At 36.1% G+C, this 24,211-nt stretch overlaps 1 protein-coding gene across 1 annotated transcript; it reads left to right on the top strand.

Moving 5' to 3' along the window:
• Positions 1–1,807: 1,807 nt before the first annotated feature.
• On the top strand, positions 1,808–21,149 carry ice2 (interactor of little elongator complex ELL subunit 2). Its single transcript, XM_067380355.1, has 15 exons — positions 1,808–1,938; positions 2,025–2,126; positions 2,547–2,841; positions 2,925–3,044; positions 4,293–4,427; positions 4,520–4,636; positions 5,531–5,687; positions 5,767–5,951; positions 7,175–8,030; positions 8,252–8,418; positions 9,909–10,038; positions 14,717–14,801; positions 15,062–15,112; positions 15,485–15,725; positions 20,369–21,149. Exons 1-15 carry the CDS (start codon positions 1,925–1,927, stop codon positions 20,588–20,590), a joined length of 2,877 nt encoding a protein of 958 aa, XP_067236456.1. The 5' UTR covers positions 1,808–1,924; the 3' UTR covers positions 20,591–21,149.
• Positions 21,150–24,211: the final 3,062 nt, after the last annotated feature.

The raw sequence follows: 24,211 nt of genomic DNA, 5'->3' as shown, positions 1-24,211 counted from the left end.
ACCTGAATTACTGCAGCAATGCGGCGTGGCATGGAGTCGATCTGTCTGTGGCAATGCTCAGGTGTTATAAGAGCCCAGGTTGCTCTGATAGTGGCCTTCAGCTCTTCTGCATTGTTGGGTCTGGCATATCGTATCTTCCTCTTCACAATACCCCATAGATTTTCTATGGGGTTAAGGTCAGGCGAGTTTGCTGGCCAATTAAGAACAGGGATACCCTGGTCCTTAAACCAGGTACTGGTAGCTTTGGCACTGTGTGCAGGTGCCAAGTCCTGTTGGAAAATGAAATCTGCATCTCCATAAAGTTGGTCAGCAGCAGGAAGCATGAAGTGCTCTAAAACTTCCTGGTATACGGCTGCGTTGACCTTGGATCTCAGAAAACACAGTGGACCAACAGCAGCAGATGACATGGCACCCCAAACCATCACTGACTGTGGAAACTTTACACTGGACCTCAAGCAACATGGATTGTGTGCCTCTCCTCTTTTCCCCCAGACTCTGGGACCCTGATTTCCAAAGGAAATGCAAAATTTACTTTCATCAGAGAACATAACTTTGGACCACTCAGCAGCAGTCCAGTCCTTTTTGTCTTTAGCCCAGGCGAGACACTTCTGATGCTGTCTGTTGTTCAAGAGTGGCTTGACACAAGGAATGCGACAGCTGAAACCCATGTCTTGCATACGTCTGTGCGTAGTGGTTCTTGAAGCACTGACTCCAGCTGCAGTCCACTCTTTGTGAATCTCCCCCACATTTTTGTATGGGTTTTGTTTCACAATCCTCTCCAGAGTGCGGTTATCCTTATTGCTTGTACACTTTTTTTCTACCACATCTTTTCCTTGCTTTGCCTCTCTATTAATGTGCTTGGACACAGAGCTCTGTGAACAGCCAGCCTCTTTTGCAATGACCTTTTGTGCCTTGCCCTCCCTGTGCCATCAGATTTTATCAAAATATCTTAATTTGTGTTCTGAATATGAACGAAGGACTTACAGTATGGTGTGGAACAACATGAGGGTGAGTAATAAATGACAGAATTTTCATTTTTGGGTGAACTAACCCTTTAAGTCAGTGGCTTGCCATAAACATAATTGGTTGGTTATAGGTAGCCTAAGTAATTAAATAAATAAAATGTGTCCATGTTTCATTGAACTTAAAGGATTCACTTTAAAATTAAAATTACTCAACCATCCAAGGTGTATCAACTTGAATACGGAAGATGCAGGTCGTAGCTTAAGCGTTTTGAAGTTGAATACAAAAGGCAGTCTGGCAGAAGCAAGATATTTTACTTCATAACATGTTAAATGTGTATATATATATATATATATATATATATATATATATATTTTTTTTTTTTTTTTTTTTTTTTACACAAATGCATCGCTTTGCTTCAGAAGGCCTTTATTAACACTCCGGAGCCGTGTGGAGTACGTTTATGATGGATGGATGGATGTAAATTGATGCGTCATGATATTTATTAATATTTATCAGATTTTGTTCATCAGAAAGAAGAAAGTCATATACACCTAGGATGGCTTGAGGGTGAGCTTGGGCTAAGATTCATATGAAAGTGAACTAAATATTTTTTACTAAGTAAATACAAACATATATCAAATGTATCCACATTTAATTGTACTTCAGTATTTAAATTATGTACACTTCGATTCAAGAAAGAGAGATTTTCACAATGTCTTATACAAAAACTTTGTAAACTTAGCACAAATTTATTATACCAATAACCAAATAATAATTACGAACTGAATAATTACAGATCAGAAGCGGAACCGTTGTTTCATGTTTTGGTTCTTCCCGGAAGATTCAATCGGCGCACTGTTATGATATGAGGGAACGTCAGCGTGTGAGAGACAAGAGTCAGTCGGTACATTGATTTAACGATGTTGTGAACTGCATCTAAGTTTAAAAGTCTGCGGCCATGGAGTTAAAATGGTAGGTGACAACATGATTCTTTAAATAAACACGTGCTATTGATAACTATGATGAAAAGAGTGTCATTAGAGGTCGTTTGTCCGCAGGGATGATGCTCCTATCACTGGTCCTGTCGTGTTCTCGAGAGATGTGTTTGAGAAGTTCACCCTCGCGCCTAACGTTAAAGAACTATACGCTCTTTTACAAAGGTGGGTGTCTGTGGTCGTATAAGTTATATAAGCACATTTATTTATATATAGCTAAAGTATCAAAAGACTCGTTATTGTCTCCTCTATGTTGTGCAAAATAATAATTTTTAACATTCATATCTAACAAAGTTGTATTGCATAAAATTTATGTGCAAATGTTTTACTATTTAAGCCAAAAAAATAAGAAAATTGTGCTAACCTCAGATTAGAGCGATTTTGACCATATGTGAACAGGAAGTTGACTATAGAAGAAGTCACACAAAGTGGCTATTTGATTTTTGAGATAGAGCCTCTAGTTTTGGAGTTATGAAGAGTGTGACAACGTACCCTGCTCTCCCCTATATATACATATATATGGAAAATGATGATATTATTGAGGTTTGTCATTTTGAGGTGTATCATGTATTATTTCCTTAAAAGCTCTGATGTCAAACCAGAGGAGACGGATGAGAAAAAGCCAGATGGACCCTCAGCAGAAGTTAAGACTGTGAAGTGTGATGAAGATTCAGATGTCAGGAACAGCCTTGTTTCAGATGAGTCCACGTCTGAATGCAAACCGTCTCAAAATCATGTTAAACCCAAACCTGTGAAGACCACTAAGATTTTTGCTTTCCCTGAGCCGCTCGTGCCCTACCCTGGCTTTACCACCATCAACGCAAAGCAGCGCAGGTCATATCTCGCCATTCTCAGTGGCAAGCCTGTCAGATATTCAAAGGTATAGATCATCTCAAGTCTCGACCGCCTGACTTTAACATTGGGGCAGTTTTCATGTGGTTAATCTTGTCTCTCATTTCTAAGCCTTTGATGGAGCGTGTGAGGAAAGAGGTGACAGAGTTTATGAAATACCTACAGGATGTTTCTAGAGCATGCGCTGATCGGAACAACTATATGCCACCAGGCAGTACTCGCTACTCGGAGGTATTTTTTATTTATTTATTTTATTTATTTTTTATATTACTATTCAGATGTTCGTTTGATGATTTTTTTTTTTATAGTTTTCATTTATTTCATTATCATTTTTGTATATTTTAATTTTCTTGTTTATTATTTTATTTTATTTTTCTTTATTTAATTATAATTTTTGAATATTTTACTGATGATTTTTATATATTTTCATTTTATTTTTTATTATTTGATTTCATTTCATTATTGTTTGTGAATATTTTACTCATGATTTTTGTATGTTTCCATTTTATTTTTATTACTATATCGCTTTTATACATTTCATTATCATTTTGAATATTTGATTGATTTTTGCATATTTTAATTTTATTTTTAATTTTAATTTTATTTTTATTTCATTATCATTTTTAAATAGTTGATTTTTATATATCTTAATTTATTTTTAATTTTATTTTATTAGTTTTCTTTAACTATCAATTTTGAATATTTTATTGATGATTTTATTATTGTAATTTTTATTTTGTCATCATTTTTGAATATTTTACTGATGATTTTTATATATTTTCATTTTATTTTTTTTTATTTGATTTGATTTCATTATTGTTTGAATATTTTACTCATGATTTTTGTATGTTTCCATTTTATTTTTATTACTATATCGCTTTTATACATTTCATTATCATTTTTGAATATTTGATGGTTTTGTAATTAAAATATTAAAATACACAAATAATAATATTTTATTACTTAATTTTATTTTTATTTCACTATCATTTTTGAATATTTGATTTTTTCCATATTTTAATTTTTTAATTTTATTTTTCTTTATTTCATTATTTTTAAATAGTTGATTTTTTATATCTTAATTTTATTTTTTATTTTAATTGATTTCATTATCCTTTTTGAATATTTTACTGATGATTTTTGTATAATTTCATTTTATGTTATTATTTTTATTATCTTTTTACTTGTATTTAATACAATTAAAATATACAAAGAATTAAAATACTAATATACAAATAATACTATTATTATTTTATTTTTCTATTTTTTTTATTTCATTATCAATTTTTATGATTGCTATTTTATTTTTATTATTATTTTATTTTGTTAAATTTCATTTCAATATTTTTTTTGAGTATTTGATTGATTGATTTTTTGTTTATTATAATTTTATCTTTTTTTGTTTTGTTTTGTTTTTTTCTTCTTTTTTTGTCATTTTTGAATATTTGATAGATAATTTTTGTATATTTTCCCCAACAGGAATATTTCACAGCCTGCTTGGAACATGTGAAGAGTTTCCCACAGTTTTACAGCATTCAAGAGATTACTAGCCTGACCAATGTAAAGTTTGTGTGTGAAATCTCTCTCATCTTTGAAAAACAGCTTCTTGCTATGGTACTTGTACTCTATAGTTCTTTTTAATTATTATCTTGAATGTGTGATATACTGCTGTTTGTTTCATCTGTGTCTACTGTTTTTCTCCTCAGGGTAAAATAGACATGCTAGAGAAAAAAGTGATACCAGAAGAGACTCAACTTGCAGTAGACTATGAGACCGTGTCAAATGTGGTTCCTCCAGCTAAAAAAGCAACTTCAGCACACACTGTAAGTAGCCTGTCTATAAATGTGTCATTTTTACTGGTTTTTGGTCTTCATATGGACAAATATCAGAAAAAAATTGCCATATTTTACCCCAAAATGATTTTTCCCTTATTTATATTTTGTCATTGTCATGAAACTAATGACAAAATACAAAAGTACAATTACACAACTTTTCTACAAAAAGTATTTTGTATTTTTATTAAACAATTCATCCTGTTTAAAATCTATATCGAATTAAATTAAGTACTACAAATACTATTGTGATATATAAATAATATTGAATACCATTTATATAATTTTTAACATTATTATTACTAATATTATACCATTGCAATAATCAGAAATTAGGCTAAGAAACTTGATAAATTGTCATGAAAATAATTTCATAATACAAATATAATAATAATATAATATTAACAAAAAATGAATCATGATAAATATGCTTAATTTTCCTTAAAAAAAAAATATTTCACCATATTTTTACTTTTTAAATTTGCAGGTGGAAAAGGATCCAAATATGTCCTTAACAAAATAACAAAATATATTAATCATGCTAAAATTAGGCTTAATTTTCCTTATGCTATATCTAAATTTGCAGGTGAAAAAGCATCCAAATATGCCCCTTTTTTCTTAGACTTGGGATGTGGGTTTCTATCTTACAAAATGTGATCTTAACCACTAGGGGGCACTGCTGCCTTTGTTTTGAATTATCACTCTGATATACTGTATTCGATAGATTAAACTTACTAACTAGTAACTAGGCTGGGTAACTAGGAACTGGAGCCCTTGACTGAAGGGCCCAAGACCTCTAAAAAGATTCTGTCCCCACACTTCATGAATTAATTTAATGTGCCTGTGGAAATCAAATATAACAAATATGCCTCTTAATTTCCACAGGCCATCAGCAGTGACAGTAACGCTGAAAAACTCAGCGCTACTTACGAGCCACAAGTGTGTTTATCCAAAGAGGCTTTCCTTCAGCTCCTGAATAACAGCTCGGAGTTCACAGAAGCATGGGAGCTGCCCATCTGGGTCAAAATGAACCCTGTGAAAGGTGAGGGGTCATTTCATGAGACCAGAAGATTGTAATCCAGTCAACTGTGTGTCACAGTGAATGTTGTGGTTGTTATCAGGCAGCAGTCAGAGTAAGACGGCATACATAGATCCTCCCCTGCTGAAGACAGAGATGAGCTGGAGAGAGAGGAGTCTGCTGTTTCACGAGGAGAGCGTGAAGCTGGCATTCAAGAAGATTGTGTCACGACCCATATTTTTCCTCGCTTCAGAAGAGATCTCTTTAGAAATGAACCCTCCTCCTGAGGTAAGCTGAATTTACTGAATTCAGTGTAAATAGAGGAACACAAAACACCAAACAGTAGAATAGATGAATAATAAATATTGCTGATTTAAATATTAACAAAATTTTGTAATTATTGGTTCATTCAAAAAAAAAAAAAAATGTATTATTGTTCACTAGCAATTAGTTTTGGATTACTTGGCACAAACCTTTGAATGGTTGTTTACAAAAAAATATTTTGCAGCAAAAATGGTTTTGAACATTGATAATAAGAATTGTTTCTATGTATATATGTATGTGTGCTTATTATATTTTATATTATATTGTACAATTATATTACACTGTTAATTGTATTTTTGACTATTAATAATACATTTATTTTGTATAGCGCCTTTAAAAGTTGCTTTGGTTGTTAAAGATGCAATATGTAAGATTTTTGCAGTAAAATATCCAAAAACCACTAGGCCAGTGTTATATATTTTGTTCACTTGAGTACTTACAACATCCCAAATGTTTCCAACTATTTGTAAATCGTGAGGAAAATTGCAGTTTTAACCAAGGCTCCGGGACGTGTGAGGAGTCGCCTGTTAATTGGGTCATACCCACGTTACCCTCGGTTTCCGGTTTTATTTTGTAGAAACCATGGAAAAACACCAAAGACACTTCAATATATTACATGTTTTAATAGACAAGGGAACAACTGTTTTGATATATTTATAGACAGAAAACTAATTGTTGTTTTATAGCTCAACACGTTTAGTCTTATTGTTTAAATCTAATTTTCTTGATGTTTTGTGAGTACCATGTTTTACCATGCCTCAGAGAAAAACACTATTTTGTGAAGTAGCTAACATAGCATAATCAGATGCAGCTTTATTTTTAGTAACAGTAATACAGAATTTTCTCCATCATACAATATGTTTTAAAATTAATTGCATGCCATTTATCAACACAAGCCATCCAGCATTTAATATGATATTCTAAAATCGATCTATCTTACTGCATTGTGTAACAGTGTCTCACAGCAGCGAACGCACAGCGAACGCACAGAGTAACGTTATAACATAATTTTCAACACTCTCTAATGTATCTAATATGATAAACAGAGCTGCGTTACCTCATACTCATGACCAGAAAAGCGGAAGCGGCACCGGCGACTGTGGCATAATAAAAGTTATTCCACAGAGAAATTAAAGTATAAATATGTTGCATTGTAAATAATATTTACTTTTCTTTACTCTGCCCAGAACAAAATCTCCAGGAATGTGGTTGCAGTTGATGATGCTGGAATGGATTTTGAGACTGATCTAACAGACTTGGAGTCATTTGGGGAGTCCTACAAGCCCAGTAAGAAAGTGAAAGAACAGAATGAACCAAAAACAACTTGTACAAATCCATCTCAACTTATCCCAAACCCCAAGAAACAGACAGACTCTTTAGGTACAACAAAGCACACTTCAGTGTCTCAAAACACTCCCACAGAACCCCTTGAGTTGACCATGGCTCAGGAACAAGGAGAAACAAACTCGTCTTTGGCTGACGGAGGAAACGGTGCGACGGATGAAAGTGTCGTTTCCGAAAAGGAAAGTGCGAGTGAAGATTCAAAAGTGTCTTCTGTTAAATGTCCTCCCATCAAGCGGTCTAGACAGATGATGGAAGACAAGTTGGACCAGGTTTCAGATTCTGATGAAGAACGACTAATTATAGATCACATTGTCTCCCCGCAGAGACTTCAAACCCAGGTGACACCAGGTGAGACGTCCTCCCCCCAAGCACCCGACCTTGCAACACCAAGCCCCACAAACCCTCTGGGCAAAGGAACAAAGAAGGGCATCAAAAGACCAAGAATATCCAGCGAGTGCGACCAGCTCGGACAGATTTTGCGGATGCAGGACGCCATGCTGAAATCCACGCCTAGCAAGAACCAGGAGGCTGTGAAACCGCCTGTCCCAGAAGATAAACCTCCAGAACCGAAAACACACTCCCTGGTCAAACAGTGTGTGACCTCGTACCTAGAGTCCAGAGAGGGACAGGGACAGGGACAGGGAGAGGACGCCACACTGCCTGCTGCCGTTCCTGTGCTGGTAGTCCCTCAAAGAAAACGTTAGTGCTTTAAACACCATCTCAGTCAAAGGCTACGTTAAGTGTAGTGAAATTGTGCTCAGATTACATTTTTGTAGGGTTATTCAAATGTCCTTTTAAGCATGATTTAATAATATCACTAGGATCTAAAGGGGCCATATTTTATATTTTTAGCATTTTAAGCCCAAATTTGTCAATTTCTTGCACTAAATGTCTATCTATCTATCTATCTATCTATCTAGGTCTTCTGAGGGAGGATCTTCAGGTCAGTGCTGAGGATGAGATGGACTATGATCCTCCAGCAGAGGGCAGTGTTTTGTACAAACTCTACAGCTTGCTGGACATTCTGCTCATGGTGCGCAGCAGTGTGGACATCGCTCACCCCAGACATGACAAAAAGACCTTCAGGGTGAGGTGGACCCATGCTAATACGCAATTACAATACACCTTTTGTGAAAATGTTGCTTTATTTGCCCAGGTTGAAGGATACCATTACAATTACCATTACCATTGTATATGAAATGTGCTGTATACATAAAATTGCCTCGCCTTGCCTTACACCCCAAGAGTTTCAAACATCATCATACTCATAAGTTCCTGTGCACACACAATAAACGATCAAACCAAAAATTATTCAGACATTTTTTATATATTTTTACTAGTTGGTGCAGGACACTTTAGTTCATTTATGTAAGTGAGGATAGCAAAATAAAGTAAACTGTGACATATTTGGGTATAATATTGATACAAATTTGGAACCAAAAATTCAGACACTTTGACCTGACCATGTTTTACTTAAAGGGATAGTTCACCCAAAAATGAAAATTTGATGTTTATCTGCTTGATGTTTATCTACCCCCAGCGCATCCAAGATGTAGGTGACTTTGTTTCTTCAGTAGAACACAAATGATGATTTTTAATTCCAACTGTTGCCGTCTGTCAGTCGTATAATGTGTGTCAATGGGAACTTCGTCTATAAGAGTAAACAAAAACACAACAGACAAATCCAAATTAAACCCTGCAGCTTGTGACGACACATTGATGTCCTAAGACACGAAACGATCAGTTTGTGCGAGAAACCGAACAGTATTTATATCACTTTTTACGTCTAAAACACCACTATGTCCAACTGCGTTCAGCACTTGGTTAGTGAGGTCTGATCGCACTCTGACAACGGCAATGATGTCTCGCGCTTTGCTTCAATGAGAGCGAGACATCACTTCCGTTGTCAGAGCGCGATCAGACCTCACTAACCAAGTGCTGAACGCAGTTGGACATAGTGGTGCATTAGAGGTAAAAATTGATATAAATACTGTTTGGTTTCTCGCACAAACCGATCGTTTCATGTCTTAGGACATCAATGTGTCGTCATGAGCTGCAGGGTTTAATTTGGATTTGTCTGTGCATGTTTTTTTACTCTTATAGACGAAGTTCCCATTGACATGCATTATACGACTGCAGACCGCAACGGTTGGAGTTAAAAATCATCATTTGTGTTCTACTGAAGAAAAAAAGTCACCTACATCTTGGATGCCCTGGGGGTAAGCAGATAAACATCAAATTTTCATTTTTGGGTGAACTATCCCTTTAAACATTGACTTTATTTTTGGATTTGAGTTAGTATGTCAACATGCCAGGCATTATTCTTTATATTTTAAGCATGTTTGAGTAATGTCCCCCACTCCCTTTGTTTAAACAGTCTGCCTTTCCTGTGCGGAGCTGTAGAGTCAACTTTTAAGTCTTATCAGTGTATTAACAGATTCTTTCCCGTCAGTGGTTCACCAACGTAGGGCAAAACTGCTTGTCCTGAAAAAAGATGCTCTTCTGCATCAGTTTATATAGTGTAGTGACTCATAACTGCCATTGGAGTGGATAATGATTGAGTCTGGTTTTATTTAGGCCGTCCCAGTGCATGTTTTACCCAAGCTGGAGTATCAGCTGTGCTACGGAGCCGAGAGTCTGACCCACACGGAGGCCTGTCAGCTGTGGGCCGAGAAACTTCTTCACTCCAGTACCGTGTCTTTCATAAGTAAGAGACTTGAATGGAATCTGTTGTTTTTTTTTTTGTTGTTTTACTTTAGCAGTCATGAAAAGTCATGACTTTTATCTTGAATCTGTCATGAATCTGTCATAGATTCAGTGAGTTGTTTACATCTTCAAATCAAATTAAAGCATTTTAATTTGATTTGCTTTAAAAGTTGTAGTGAAAATATATGTAGGCTGCTTATTTTATCATATTGGTTCATTTTTTTTTTTTTTTTTTTATGAAGCAAGACAAAATATTTTAAAATTTACTGTATTTTACTTCTTACTTGAATCTACTTTACTACAATGGCTGAAATGGTTCCTTTAATTGAAAAAAACAAAAAAAAATTTTTTAAAGCCATTTAAGTGAAAATCACACGACTGACAAATATTAGTTGTATCCCCCCACAAAATGCCATCAAGGAAATTAAAATAACGTTTTTTGAATTAAGCAAATTCAGACAGGCAGAAGTAGCCATGTATTTTCTCAAGTGTAAGTTTTGTTAATAAGGGAGTAAGCACAAAAGTGAACTTCCCGCAAACTCCCAGCATGCCTCTCTCATGACTCATGACTCATTGTTTTGAGTCAGAGTTGCCATAGCTACCAACATTGCAACTTTGAAATGGCTGTTGAAGAATGCATCTGTATGTATGACAAGTCAAGTGTGGGTGTAGGGATACTTGGGTTTCACCATCAGGAGAAAAAGAGGAAAAGATACTCCTTTTCTGACCACTGAAGTTTGGAGAGTTTAGCAAAATGTATGTATTTAGATAGATCTGTGATGTTTGTATCCACTTACAACATTCACAGTGACACCAAGAGTGACAGTAATATGCATGACAACAGTCTGTGCCTCTAGGAAGAAATAACTTAGAATCACAGAAGAATGCAGAAGAGCCTCGCTCTTGGCATATCGTTTGCTTTAGAGATTCTTCTTGGCTTATTAAAGGAATCTAGTCTTTTCTTTGGGTCTAGGCCAGGATCCAGCCCTAGTGATAACAGAATGGGCTGATATCAAAGCGATGAGTCTGTACATACAGTCCTAAGCAAAAAAATAATGGGCCATTAGTGGTCTTTTAATGGTCTTAACCATGTTAATCACAAATCACTGGTCTTTCACAGGATATAATATAAGTCTCTGGTGTCTCCAGAATGTGCCTGTGAAGTTTCAGCTCAAAATACCCCACAGATTATAGCTTGTCAAATTTGAAGAAGAGTCAGTCTGTGTTGTTGGCTTCAAACAGTTCATGAGTAGTTGAAAAATGTCTCTCAGTTCGTTTGAGTTTAATGTGAGACCAAATATTCTCTATAGGGTTCAAATCTGGACTCTGACCAGGCCAAACCATGAGCCTGGTGCACTTGTTCTCAAGCCACTACTTTGCAATTTGGACAGGAGCATTGTCTTGTTGGAAAATGACATCTGCTCATTGCTCTTTAGAAAACAACTTTTCATTTGTGGAATACAAGCCATTCTGCAACATTCTCCTGTGCTTCAAACAATTAAATGCTTTTCACAGTGAAGTAGCTCACCAATAGCAGCAGCTAAAAAAGGCTCCCCACACAATGACACACTTCCTCCATGCTTCACTGTGGTAGAGGTGCATTTATTATTATATTTGTCAGCAGATATTAGAAAGCACCACTCTGCAGCATCACCATGCAACTCATTGTCTCATTGTGATTTATCACTCCACACACATCTTCCCATATTCTGCCAAAAACTGTCTGTCTTTGATGTTTTTCTTAAACAGCAATGGCTTTTTAAGTTGTGCATTTGCTTAAATCTTGCTCATTTACTGACCAATAATTTGTAGTTAAGACAATTAAAAGTATAGTGTTCTACTTCTACACATTTCTGTTTTAAGCACTATTTTATTATATCTAGTGTTACTTGATACACATCATGTGTACTTAAATACTTTGCAAGAGCATATGGTGGTGAAATAATACCCCTTGTGAAAAAGGATACTTTAGCATACTTCTAAAAAAAAATAATAATATACTTCAAAAGAATATACATAGTGCAATATAATAGTGCAAACTGAATGTAATTTTTCAGACACTTTATTGCATGTCATTTATAGTTTATATTAAATTTAATTAAATTGAAACACTTTTAGTATTGCCAATGTATGAACAGCTTGTAACGAGACTTAAAAAACGAGACCTTCCCCGACTTCCTAGGTTGTCTATAAGTCTAACCTTTTTATGTGAAGCATGATTTTGCTGGGAAAATCAAAAGTATTTGGGATGATGACGTTGCAGTTGAGTGCATTTAATATTAGTGCATGTAATATTAACTTTAAATGTAATATTGGATAACACACAGTTAAAATTAAAAGTACTTTACATGTGCTATAGTATGTAGTCAACACGTCAAAATAAGAGCACTTCTTTAAATCATGACCATTTAACATATTTTAAATATGTATTCATTTAATATTTTAAGTACATTAAAAATATTTTAAAATATTTAACATTTTTTTATTTAAAATTCAAAAAATTGTCATTACTCACCCTCATGTCGTTTCACATCCGTAAGACCTTCGTTCATCTTCAGAACACAAATTAAGATATTTTTGATGAAATCCGATGGTTCAGTGAGGCCTCTATTAAGAGCAAGATAATTAACACTTTCAAATGCCCAGAAAGCTACTAAAGACATATTTAAAACAGTTCATGTGACTACAGTGGTTCAACCTTAATGTTATAAAAGTGACGAGAATACTTTTTGTGCACCAAAAAAACAAAATAACAACTTTATTCAACAATATTTAGTGATGGGCGATTTCAAAACACTGCTTCATGAAGCTTCAAAGCTTTACGAATCTTTTGTTTCGAATAAGTGGTTCAGAGTGCGTACAAACTGCCAAAGTCACGCCCCCCACTGGTGAACCATTGAAATTTCGAAACACTTATGAAGTATTGAAGCTTCGTTTACTGAAATCACATGACTTTGGCAGTTCCAAACCACTGATTCGATACAAAAGATTGAACGTGATAAGGTTGAACAACTTTAGTCACATGAACTGTTTCAAATATGTCTTTAGTAGCTTTCTGTTGCTCTAGTTTTTTTTTTGTTTTTTTTTTGTAAAAAAGTTTTCCTACAAGTGCACAATTATTACAATTAAGCACACTTTTTTTCACAAGGGATAGTGGTTAAGTATTTTTTCTGCCATCAACAATGTGGATTTTAGTGTTATGAGTGTTGCCATAGAAATTTCTGAGTCGCTGGATGTCAACAGCTCAGAACAGAATCAGAATCTTGTAATCGCAGAATGACGCAGGATGAACGTTACAAAACTTCCTGTGATGAAGCAGGATTTTCATCATCATTACTCCAGTCTTCAGTGTCACATGATCCTTCAGAAATCATTCTAATATGCTGAATTGGTGTTAGGGCTGCACGATTAATCGCATGCGATTGTCATGCGTGTCTCATCAGTAAAGCCGGTTCTGTGATTAGCGGTACATGTCCATCACCTGCTTTCAAATGGAGCGGCACTTTAATATACAGAGCCGTAGTTTGCGGACAAGCTACGCAATATCACGTTCATAATCGCAGATGAATCGCCTTCGATTATGAACGCGATATTGCGTAGCTTGTCCGCAAACTACGGCTCTGTATATTAAAGTGCCGCTCCATTTGAAAGCAGGTGATGGACATGTACCGCTAATCACAGAACCGGCTTTACTGATGAGACACGCATGACAATCGCATGCGATTAATCGTGCAGCCCTAATTGGTGTGGTAGTGTGAATATTGATTAATTGACATTTTGGTAAATATGACCAATTTTTTTTATTTCTTTATTTTTGCTCAAAAGAAGCCAAAGCAGCAAGTGTTGGAACACAGACAAACCGAATGATACAAACAGCAGAGAAATATATCAGAATTATATCAGTTATTGACATATTGGCATTTTTTTTTTTTTTTTTATTAATAATTCATTAATTAATAGATGTAAACTGCTCCAATTGTGGCTCATGACTTGAAATTTCATCATGTCCTTATCGTCTTGTGTTCTTTGGCATAAGGCTAGAGCAGAGTTTCTCATTCACAGATGAACAAGTATGGGTGTGGAGTTCATTTTCTTCTGGAATGAACTCTGAACTACATCAGTGTGAAATATTACGAGGCGTAGATGACAATAGACAGACACGGGACAACGTGTGAACAGTCATTGCAACATCTACTTCTCACAGTTTGTGTTGCAGGTCAACACATGTCCTTCTGTTCTGCATCACCTGTGGACAGCGATTTATTTGTTCTTCAGTTTTAACGGACTACAAGCTGGTTTATGTCTCTGCAGCGGTCTTAATATAGTGCAATTTTGAATTAGCACTGTAATGTTTTTATAGTTGTTTTTTTCAGTGTTTTTGTCAGAACTATTTAACACAAAAACTTTAAATGACTATTTAGCTTTAATTTATTTCAGTTTTAGTAGTTTGGCTCAAACTTGTTTTATTTCAGTTAGTTGCTCAGGCAACATTTTGTCTATTTTAGTTTTTATTTCATTTCAGCTTTATTTTAATTAATGAAAATGTAGTAGTACTTTCAGTTAACAATAACAGCGTTGCTTTGCAGACTTTAGCTTCTTTAGATATCGACCGTTAAGTAGAAGATTTATAGACTATTAAAAGAAAGAGAAATGAGCAATCTACCTATTTGTGTGTGTAGGTCGCATCAATGCACACACATCAGAAGTGGCTCAGATGCAGAAGTTACCTGACGACTGGATTCAGCACATCACCTGTGACTTCAAGTGAGTGACTATATAAAGTGTTTAAATAAAACCCTGATTTCAGAAAGTTTTAGCCTTTTCTTTTATGTTGCGTGCATATTTGACAAATTCTCACAGATTTTTATCTGAAATATTGTAATATATAATTATTTTTAATGTATTGTTCATTTGTTTTAGTTTTTATATTTAAACATATTAATAATTATATATTGCATTAATATTAGGCTGTATCTCAGACAAGTTTTAATGGAATTTAATGTGATTCAATATTTCTTTTTCAGGCCAACTAGATGTTTAAACACACTCTACCACTTACTGAAAAAAGTCTCAGCGTGAGTTTCTTTGACTTCTTAAAATCATTTAAATTTGTTACTTTACCATTTGCAAGATTTACATTTCCTAATGTGAAATAAGTCTTTCAATCAGTCCATTAAAGTGTAATTTCTGTGCCGACCAGCTGAAAGAACATTCCCCCTGCCACTGATCAGGCAAACTGATAGTCCCGCCCAAAATGCATGCCATTGGTTGAGTCACTGGTGCTGTGTTGGGCTGGTCGAGCTATTGAAACATAGTTGTCTCTGCATATTAAGCTGGGATATGTGAAAGTATTTTAAGATTACACAAATAGGTTTTGCATGGTGTGTATTTAATAAAGCGGCCAATCTCTATGCTTTTTAGCTGATCTTTTTTAACACCTTTCCCAGTTTACAGGAAGGACGGTACCTGCTGGTCCACAAACCTCGTGAGGGTTTTGTGACCATCTTCAAAGCCTGCAATGAGACCAAGGCTGCTCGCAGTTTGTACCACTTGCAGGCTGCGCACTGCGGCCCCCCTGCTGTGTCGCAAGGGGGTCCCTGGGTTCCCCTGGACCCCTTGCATGTCCTGCCATTTCACCAGAAACACAACAGACCGCCCTGCACGTTCCCCCCACGTCCACCCATTCCGGTATGACCATCTTTTCATTTTAAAATGTAGCCTAGTGTTCACATGTCTGCCCTAGAGATGTTGAACCACAGCGCTTATGTGGGAAATTCCAGTTCAAATTTAGCCTGCAACATTTTTATCAAGTACTTCCAAAGGTGGTGTGGTGTGGTGTAGTGGTTAAAGCTCAGAGGTTGCTGGTTTGCATGTGTGCTCCAGACATTTGTTACTTTTGACATTTGGCAGTGTTACTTACAAAACAATGACTGTCGTTAATCTTTCTGTATAGCCTAACGCTAATAAGCTTAAACGAAAATAACGAAATTGTTTTGTACACAGTGCCGCAAACAATCAATCACTCCTTTGCAATGGAAAAGAATATGTCTTTTGACTCGAGGCTCTGGGAGAAGTCCGATGTGAGGGGTGCCAGGACGTTTGTGACCAGTGCTTCAGCTTTTGTGTGACCGCAGGGGACAAGTTTAGCTATAGCCAAATCAGAGTACAGTTTTGGTGTTAACTTTATCGAACAGTCAAGCGATCTGTATGATTGTTGGTGTGCCACACAGTGGAACACGGAGGTCAGCTCAGCAGCAGCTATTTTATTATACATGAAATGCTTCTTAAAGAAGGATGAGACCAACGTGTCGGTCTGTACTATCGCGGTGTTGGTACAGTGTAGTTTGCTGCTAGCATGCAGCCTAACATCTGCCTCCCCTCCATGAGAAACACCAAACTCTTTCCTACACACTTTGCAGAAGGCTTTACTTTCATCGCTTAAAGCCCCGGGTATACTTCAGCCATCCACGCACACTCTGGCCGCGTGCAGGCCAAATTTCGAGACCACGTGGACAGTCCGCGTGCAACAGCACATGCGCAAGCAGTATAGAAGAGTCCACTAGGTGGCAATATGCACAGTGTTCAGCTGTCAAAAAAGAGTGTGAAAAGACCGGTTTAAAACAACGCGCTTGAAAAAAATAGAAAAACACGACAATGGACAGCGAACTTGACCAGCGTTTGTGCGAAGAGATTAGAAAGTAACCACATTTGTACAATTCATGTTTGAAAGAGTACAAAGACGTGTTTAGGGTGGCAAATTCATGGAGGGGGATAAGTAAAATATGGGAAAGGATGCACTTTTCTTCTCCGATCATGTTCAGTGAATGTCACGTTGATGACACGACTCAGTGCTGCTCTCCGATGTCTGGTAGAGCATATACAAAATTGTACTGTGCATGTGACGAACGCGGTCATCCGCGGTGTAGTATACTTTGAAAGACACGCGGAAAGTGAAGTATACCCGGGGCTTAAGGCTGTGGCAATTCATGGATACTTCCCCACCCACTCCAGTACCTACAGAGGCGTTTTTGCTTTTTAGCAGTGTGTTTGGGTTCTGGTACACCAGCCATGCCAACGGAATGAATGAAAATTAGCTTATCAATGCATATCTAAATTCGCGCCTAGTCGCCTACAGTATTTATTTAGAACTTAGAAAAAAGATGCTGCAGCCAATGAGCAGCCGGCGGGGGCTGGTTGCAGGATGACTCAACCTCTGCAGACAGATTTTAATGTTTATCAGACAATAACTACTCAAGATTTTGCTTTAGTACAATTTTCGGGACAATTAGGGCCAGATTCGGGACAATAGTTTAGATTTCGGGACTGTCCCAAATTTTTCGGGATGTCTGGGCACCCTAGCAACAGTAACTGGGCTGTATTGGCCCACGTTGAGGAAACAGTGGTCGGTGAAATGTGTGGCGCAGACATACAAAACCATACGAACCCACTGTTTCTTCATAGGCTTGGATGAAGGAACTAAAAAAATACTAAGGTGTTGATTTGTACATCCAAACACTGAGCAACTGCCAGGATTCGCTCGTTTACAAGGCATGATGTCTCTCGAGGAAAAAGATATAGTGCTCGGATCTCACTGTAGTAGCTCATTTTCTCATGGGCGGGCAAAGCAGTGAAAGGGGAGGAAACTTTTCCCCTTATGACGACATATGGGGAAGATTCTAGATTGGTCGTCTGAGCTTTCATTTTCTCAAACGTGAAGCAAAACACCCAGGGCTCGGTTTACACTCATCGCCTTTTCTAGCCACTGGGGGACCATATGCAGGCTAGGGGAACTCATGTTGATGTTAAAAAACCTCATAAATTGAAAATGTCATGCCATGGGACCTTTAAAGCTAAGAGTTGGTGAATGTAAGGTTGCTGGTTCAAGCAGTGACTTGAGCACTTGTTTAAAAGGGATATGCATCTTCTACTCAAATATATTCACACACACTCAGACAACATAAATCCAAGTGGACACTTTTTTGATAATATCTCAAAAGCAACATTCCTGCACAGTTACCACACCCATGATGGTCTGGCAGTTATGCCATGAATCTGTTTGAGTAACAATTGATGGTGCAACAGTAAGTTCACTTTAGTAGTGCCTAACTTTCTTTCACTTAAAGGTGCCCAAGAATGCTTTTTTACAAGATGTAATATAAGTCTAAGGTGTCTCCTGAATGTGTCTGAAGTTTCAGCTCAAAATACCCCATAGATTTTTTTAAATTAATTTTTTTAACTACCTATTTTGGGGCATCATTAACTATGCACCGATTCAGGCTGCGGCCCTTTTAAATAGCCTGCTCCCTGCCACACGAGCTCTCGACTATATTACAGTGCATTTACAAAGTACACACAGCTAATATAACCCTCAAATGGATCTTTACAAGATGTTCGTCATACATGCTATATGCATGCTTCGAATTATGTGAGTAAAGTATTTATTTTGATGTTTACATTTGATTCTGAAGGAGTTTGAGGCTGTGCTCTGTGGCTAACGGCTAATGCTACACTGTTGGAGAGATTTATAAAGAATGAAGTTGTGTTTATGAATTATACAGACTGTAAGTGTTTAATAATGAAAATAACGACGGCTCTTGTCTCCGTGAATACAGTAAGAAACGATGGTAACTTTAACCACATTTAACAGTACATTAACAACATGCTAATGAAACATTTAGAAAGACAATTTACAAATATCACTAAAAATATCATGTAATCATGGATCATGTCAGTTATTATCGCTCCATCTTCCATTTTTCGCTATTGTACTTGCTTGCTTACCTAGTCTGTGCACAGATCCAGACGTTAATACTGCCTTTGCTTGTCTAATGCCTTGAACATGGGCTGGCATATGCAAATATTGGGGTCATACATATTAATGATCCCGACTGTTACGCAACAGTCTGTGTTATGTTGAGATCCGCGTGTTTTCCGGAAGCCTTTTAAACAAATGAGATTTATATAAGAAGGAGGAAGCAATGGGGTTTGAAACTCAATGTATGTCTTTTCCATGTACTGAACTCTTGTTATTCAACTATGCCAAGGAAAATTCAATTTTTGACTCTAGGGCACCTTTAATTTCCGAGTTGTTTCTTAGTGATCATGATGCTTGCCATAGTAAAGACTGCTCATACTTAGGATTACAGTTTCTTCAAATCTCTAACCTCAGGCATTATACAACGGACGTGAATGATTCTAATAGCACACCGCAACCAACTGCAACATTTGTGGTATTACTAATCTTTGATCATTTCCCTTATTTTTGCATTTAGACCTTTGTCATCATCTAAAGCTTATTTAAAGTTAATTTTGATAACTAATAATTTAATAACACAGTTAAATGTAGTCTTTAGCAAATGTCAAAATTATTATTTTTTTTTTTTTTTTTAAGTTATATTTTAATATTATCCATTTATCAGTTACTGGCCATAACATGAACATAATTGTCAGTATCTGAAAATTTTAATATTGGCAAAATATAAAATTTCAATGGTTGTTTTTGAATGATTGTGGTTGTTCTCTTTATACACTGGTCTGATGCTCTCGCAACTGTGATTGTGTGTTGAGACAGGTTGTAAAGATCACACCCATCCTACTCTACGCTGTGTAACACGCTTACATCATTGCATTGGTCCCTACTGAAGCACTGCCTGAGGAAACATGACACTTAGTATTTCATTGAAGCAAAACCATGTGTCAGAACCTGGGAGGTGTTTCAATTGTGTAAACTATTGAGCTTCATGCTCACACTGTCCACATGCTAAGACATGCCCATTCTTTATGCATGTCCTAAGGCATGCTAGGACATTGGAGATGGATTTCCTTTAAAAAAGAAAAAAAAAAAATTACAGATTCCTGTAATTTGGGATTTGAACCAACAACCTTTAGTCTAAATCTGCAATACTACCATCCAAATTTTGTTAGTCAAATCTAAATTGATTCAGACACCTTGAACATTTCATTCATTAATACAGTCTATTCACTATAGTCTAAAAAAAATGGTATTAATATATGACAAGATCTCAGAGTTGAACTGTGTCAGAAAAAAATAATCTTAATTATGTCAGATAACACTTAAGCAAAACATGGTCAGGTCAAAGTGTCTGAATAATTTTTGTTTCCAAATTTTTATCAGTTTTACTGATAGTTCACTGTATGAAGAATTTTTTTCTATATGTCGTCACAGTTTACTTTATTTTGCTATCCTCACTTACATACATGAACAAGTGTCCTGCACCCACTTGTAAAAATATATCAAAAATGTCTGAATAATTTTTGGTTTGACTGTATGTCATGATTTATCAAATGTAACTTTTCTACTTTTCATACAGGCAAAAGTTGGGACAGGACCTAAACAACAGCAAAGAAAAAATGCAGTCAGACCGCCACGAGCAACCAGCACAACTAAACCAGCCAATCCGAATCAATCACCTAAAAAGAAGAATAAAAAAGGCGCTCGTAAGACACAGGGATGGGTGGACAACATGAGAGTCAAGCTAATGAAAGACCTGCAAACTAGCCAAACTAGTGAAGTTGAAAAGACACCATCTTGATTTCTGTACTTGATTTTTTTCAAAAGCACTTACTACCACTTTAATATTATGTACAACCGACAAAAAACGTGTATTACATGTTGTGTATGTCTATATTTTGTACATTTTGAAGTAATCTGTGAAAACACTGAAACCGTTAACATTAAAGTGTTCTATTTTGTATTATTTTGTCAACAAGAAATAAATGTTGTTTAATATAACTTATAATATAATTCTTGTGTTCCTTTAACCTTTTTCAACTTTGCAAAAAGTTTCTAATATTTATTCAGTGTCAAAGTGTGGGCGAGTCTGAAAAATTAGAGACCCACAGTATGTTCAAACATGTATACTCTCCATACTAAATATAATGCAAGATTAGAATTAGTCTATCCCTATAGAAATTTTAGCATTGCTTAAAACAGTCTAGACTGGTAGATACACTTTCACCAGTGGATTTTCAAAGTGTGCCTTTGTGTGTGTGCATTTCAGTAAAACTCCTTGCACAACTGAAGAAAAGGAATGTGACGGTTGAGAAGAGGCAGCTTCAGACAGAAGCAGTTTATATAACACATATGTCTAATAAAAATGTCCTTTTTCAATTTTAACAGAACAAATTGTACAATTTTGAGTATGATGATCCTGTTGTGCTCTTAGTTAAACTAAATAAATAAACTAAGCGATTCTGTGGTGTCATAATCTGCTCTCACCTTGCTGGCAGAGTTTAGAATCATTCCATCTGCATAGTTGTTTAGCAGAGCATGAATCATAAATGTGCGTGCTCTTGCCCAGAGTGTAATATTATGAACTGACGAAAGACCCACCAGAGAAATACGTCAGTCGTTTGCATTACCACTGTGGACAGGTCATGGGCCGTAGCCTGCGTCGACCTTTGGGTCAAAAAGGGTGTGTTAGTATTTGTGTAGATCTGGACACGTGTAATGTTTATATTTTAGTATTACTGATTTATTTATATTAATTTTTATTTATTTATATAATATTTAAAGATGCAATATGTAATATTTTTGCAGTAAAATATCCAAAAACCACTAGATCAGTGTTATATATTTTGTTCACTTGAGTACTTACAATATCCCAAATGTTTGCAACTATTTGTAAATCGTTAGAAAATTGCAATTTTAACCAAGGCTCCGGGATGTGTGAGGAGTCGCCTGTCAATTGCGTCATACCCGCGTTACCCTCGGTTTCCATTTTATTTTGTAGAAACCATGGAAACACCAAATAAGCTTTAAAATAATACACGCTTTAATAGACAGGAGAACAACTGTTTTGATATATTTATAGACAGAAAACTAATTGTTGTTAAAGCTCAACACGTTTAGTCTTTTTTTCTCTATCATACAATACGTTTTAAAATTAATTGCATGCCATTTATCAACACAAGCCATCCAGCATTTAATATGATATTCTAAAATTGATCTATCTTACTGCAGTGTGTCTCAAACAAGTGTCTCACAGCAGCCACCGAGCAAACGCACAGAGTAATGTTTTAACATATTCAACACACTCAAATGTATCTAATATGATAAACAGAGCTGTGTTACCTCATACTCATGACCGGAGAAGCGGAAGCAGCGCCGGCGACTGTGTCATAATAAAAGTCTCGCGGCGTGTCTGCGCAATCGGTCCAACGGCCTCGTTCAGCTCCCACAACACTCGGTCCTGCTCTGCTTCATACTACAGTAACGTTAATAATCACATCCATGAACATGATTTCTTCCCGAGTCCTATCCCTATTCTTTTGCACCATCCGTTGAGGTGGAGACCACATGTCCTAAGATTTCTGCTCTTAAACTTGCCGTCAAGCTACACATTTGTTCTGAATAGGCCTCTAGCGGACAAAATTATTACATACTGCACCTTTAATTATTGTTTTATACTTAATACTAAACAACATCGGACTTTCACTGTATGGACTGTGAAACATGAATGCACTGTTTAAAGGCACAATATGTAATATTTTTGGATTAAAATATCCAAAAACCACTAGAACAATGTTATATATTTAGTTGACTTGTGTACTTCATTATCCCAGATGTTTTCAAGAATGTTTAAATCCAGAGAAATAAGCAAATTTAACCAGGACACGGACCGTGTCCGTGCATCACCTATCAATGTAATCATACCCATGTTACCCTCGATTTCCAGTTTTATTTTGTAGAAACCATGGAAACACAAAAGACGCTTTAATATATGTTTTATTTGACAAGGGAACAACTGTTTGGATACATTCACCGACAGAAAACTAACCATTGTTATATAGCTCAACACGTTTTGTCTTATTGTTTGAATCTCATTTTCTTGATAATATTAATATATTCTAATATCAATCTACAGTGTGTAACAGTGTCTCACAGCAGCTGCCGAGCAAACGCAAAGAGTAACGTTATAACATAATTTTCAACACACTCAAATGTATCTAATATGATAAACAGCGCTGCGTTAGCCCACATACGTTTGACCAGAAGAAGCGGAAGTGGCGACTGTGGGATAATAAAAGTTCAGCTGCTCTCGATACTTGTGTCGCTCGTCTCTCATTATCCATCGCTCCAGCGGCCTCGTTCAGCTCGCACAGCACTCGTCCTGCTCTGCTTCATACTACAGTAATGTTAATAATCTAATCCATGAACATGATTTCTGCCCGGATACTGTCAGATTGTTTTCTACCGGCTTTGAGGTGAAAACGACATCTCCAAAGATTTGTCGCTCAATCTCGGCGTCATCAAGCTACGCCTTTGTTTTGAATAGGCAACCTCTAGCGGCGAAAAATTACATATTGTGCCTTTAAAATCAACTGTGCTTTAAAGATTTTTTTATTATTATTTTTAAAGCACATGAATTTATGCTGTGTTAAACAACTGTGTGATGATATGATTATTTTGTGTTCCACCTAGGGTTATTTTAGTATTATTTATATACTATTATAGAATTGGTTTAAATTCATTTTCATTTGAGTAAAGTTTTAGAGGCGTTTACGCGGCACTTTTTATGCATTTTGGCTGTTCGTTTACACAACAGCGACATTTTGTGGGCCTGAAAACGCAAACTTTTGAAAACGTGTTTCAAAGCACAAGTTTTTGAAAATTATACCATTATTGTTTCTGCGAATTACAGACACGTAGTCTTTCTTTACAAAGTGACATCGCCACCTACTGGCCTGGCATGAATAATACAGTGTTTTTAATTGTTCGCAGATCCGGATCAATCGGACAATGTTGTCATCTGTACATGAAAAACATTTTTAGTACATCGTCGTCATGTAAACGTTGTTATCTGAAATCATTTTTATTATTTTATTTTTTATATTTCTATTTAGCTAATTTATTTCTCAGTTTTAGTAATTTTAGTACTTTAGCTTTTAGTTGGCAGTGCTTGTCACCAAAGAAAAAGAAAGTCAGGCTTGATACTACACAAGGGTGAGTAAATAACATTTTTGATGTGGTGACATTTTTTAAGTGGTGACTTAAAGGAATCCCTTTAAGACTTAAAAGTCACCACTTAACAAATGGTTTACCAACACATCCTTAATTTTCCTTCAGATCAGAAACGATAAGCCACAGTTTCCTCCTCCTTTTCATACTCTGAGAGGTTCCACCTCTTTTTAGACCATGATGAGTTGGACAG

This window comes from Chanodichthys erythropterus, chromosome 24, assembly GCF_024489055.1.
Source record: "Chanodichthys erythropterus isolate Z2021 chromosome 24, ASM2448905v1, whole genome shotgun sequence".
NCBI classification, from domain to species: domain Eukaryota; kingdom Metazoa; phylum Chordata; class Actinopteri; order Cypriniformes; family Xenocyprididae; genus Chanodichthys; species Chanodichthys erythropterus.
Note: the sequence above shows the minus strand (reverse complement) of the source record. Positions and strands in the feature narration are given on the sequence as shown.

Coding starts and splice junctions, on each gene's coding strand:
- ice2 (XM_067380355.1), top strand. Junction 2,842..2,924: donor AGCCTGTCAGATATTCAAAG/GTATAGATCATC, acceptor CTCATTTCTAAG/CCTTTGATGGAGCGTGTGAG. Junction 15,726..20,368: donor CCCCACGTCCACCCATTCCG/GTATGACCATCT, acceptor CTTTTCATACAG/GCAAAAGTTGGGACAGGACC.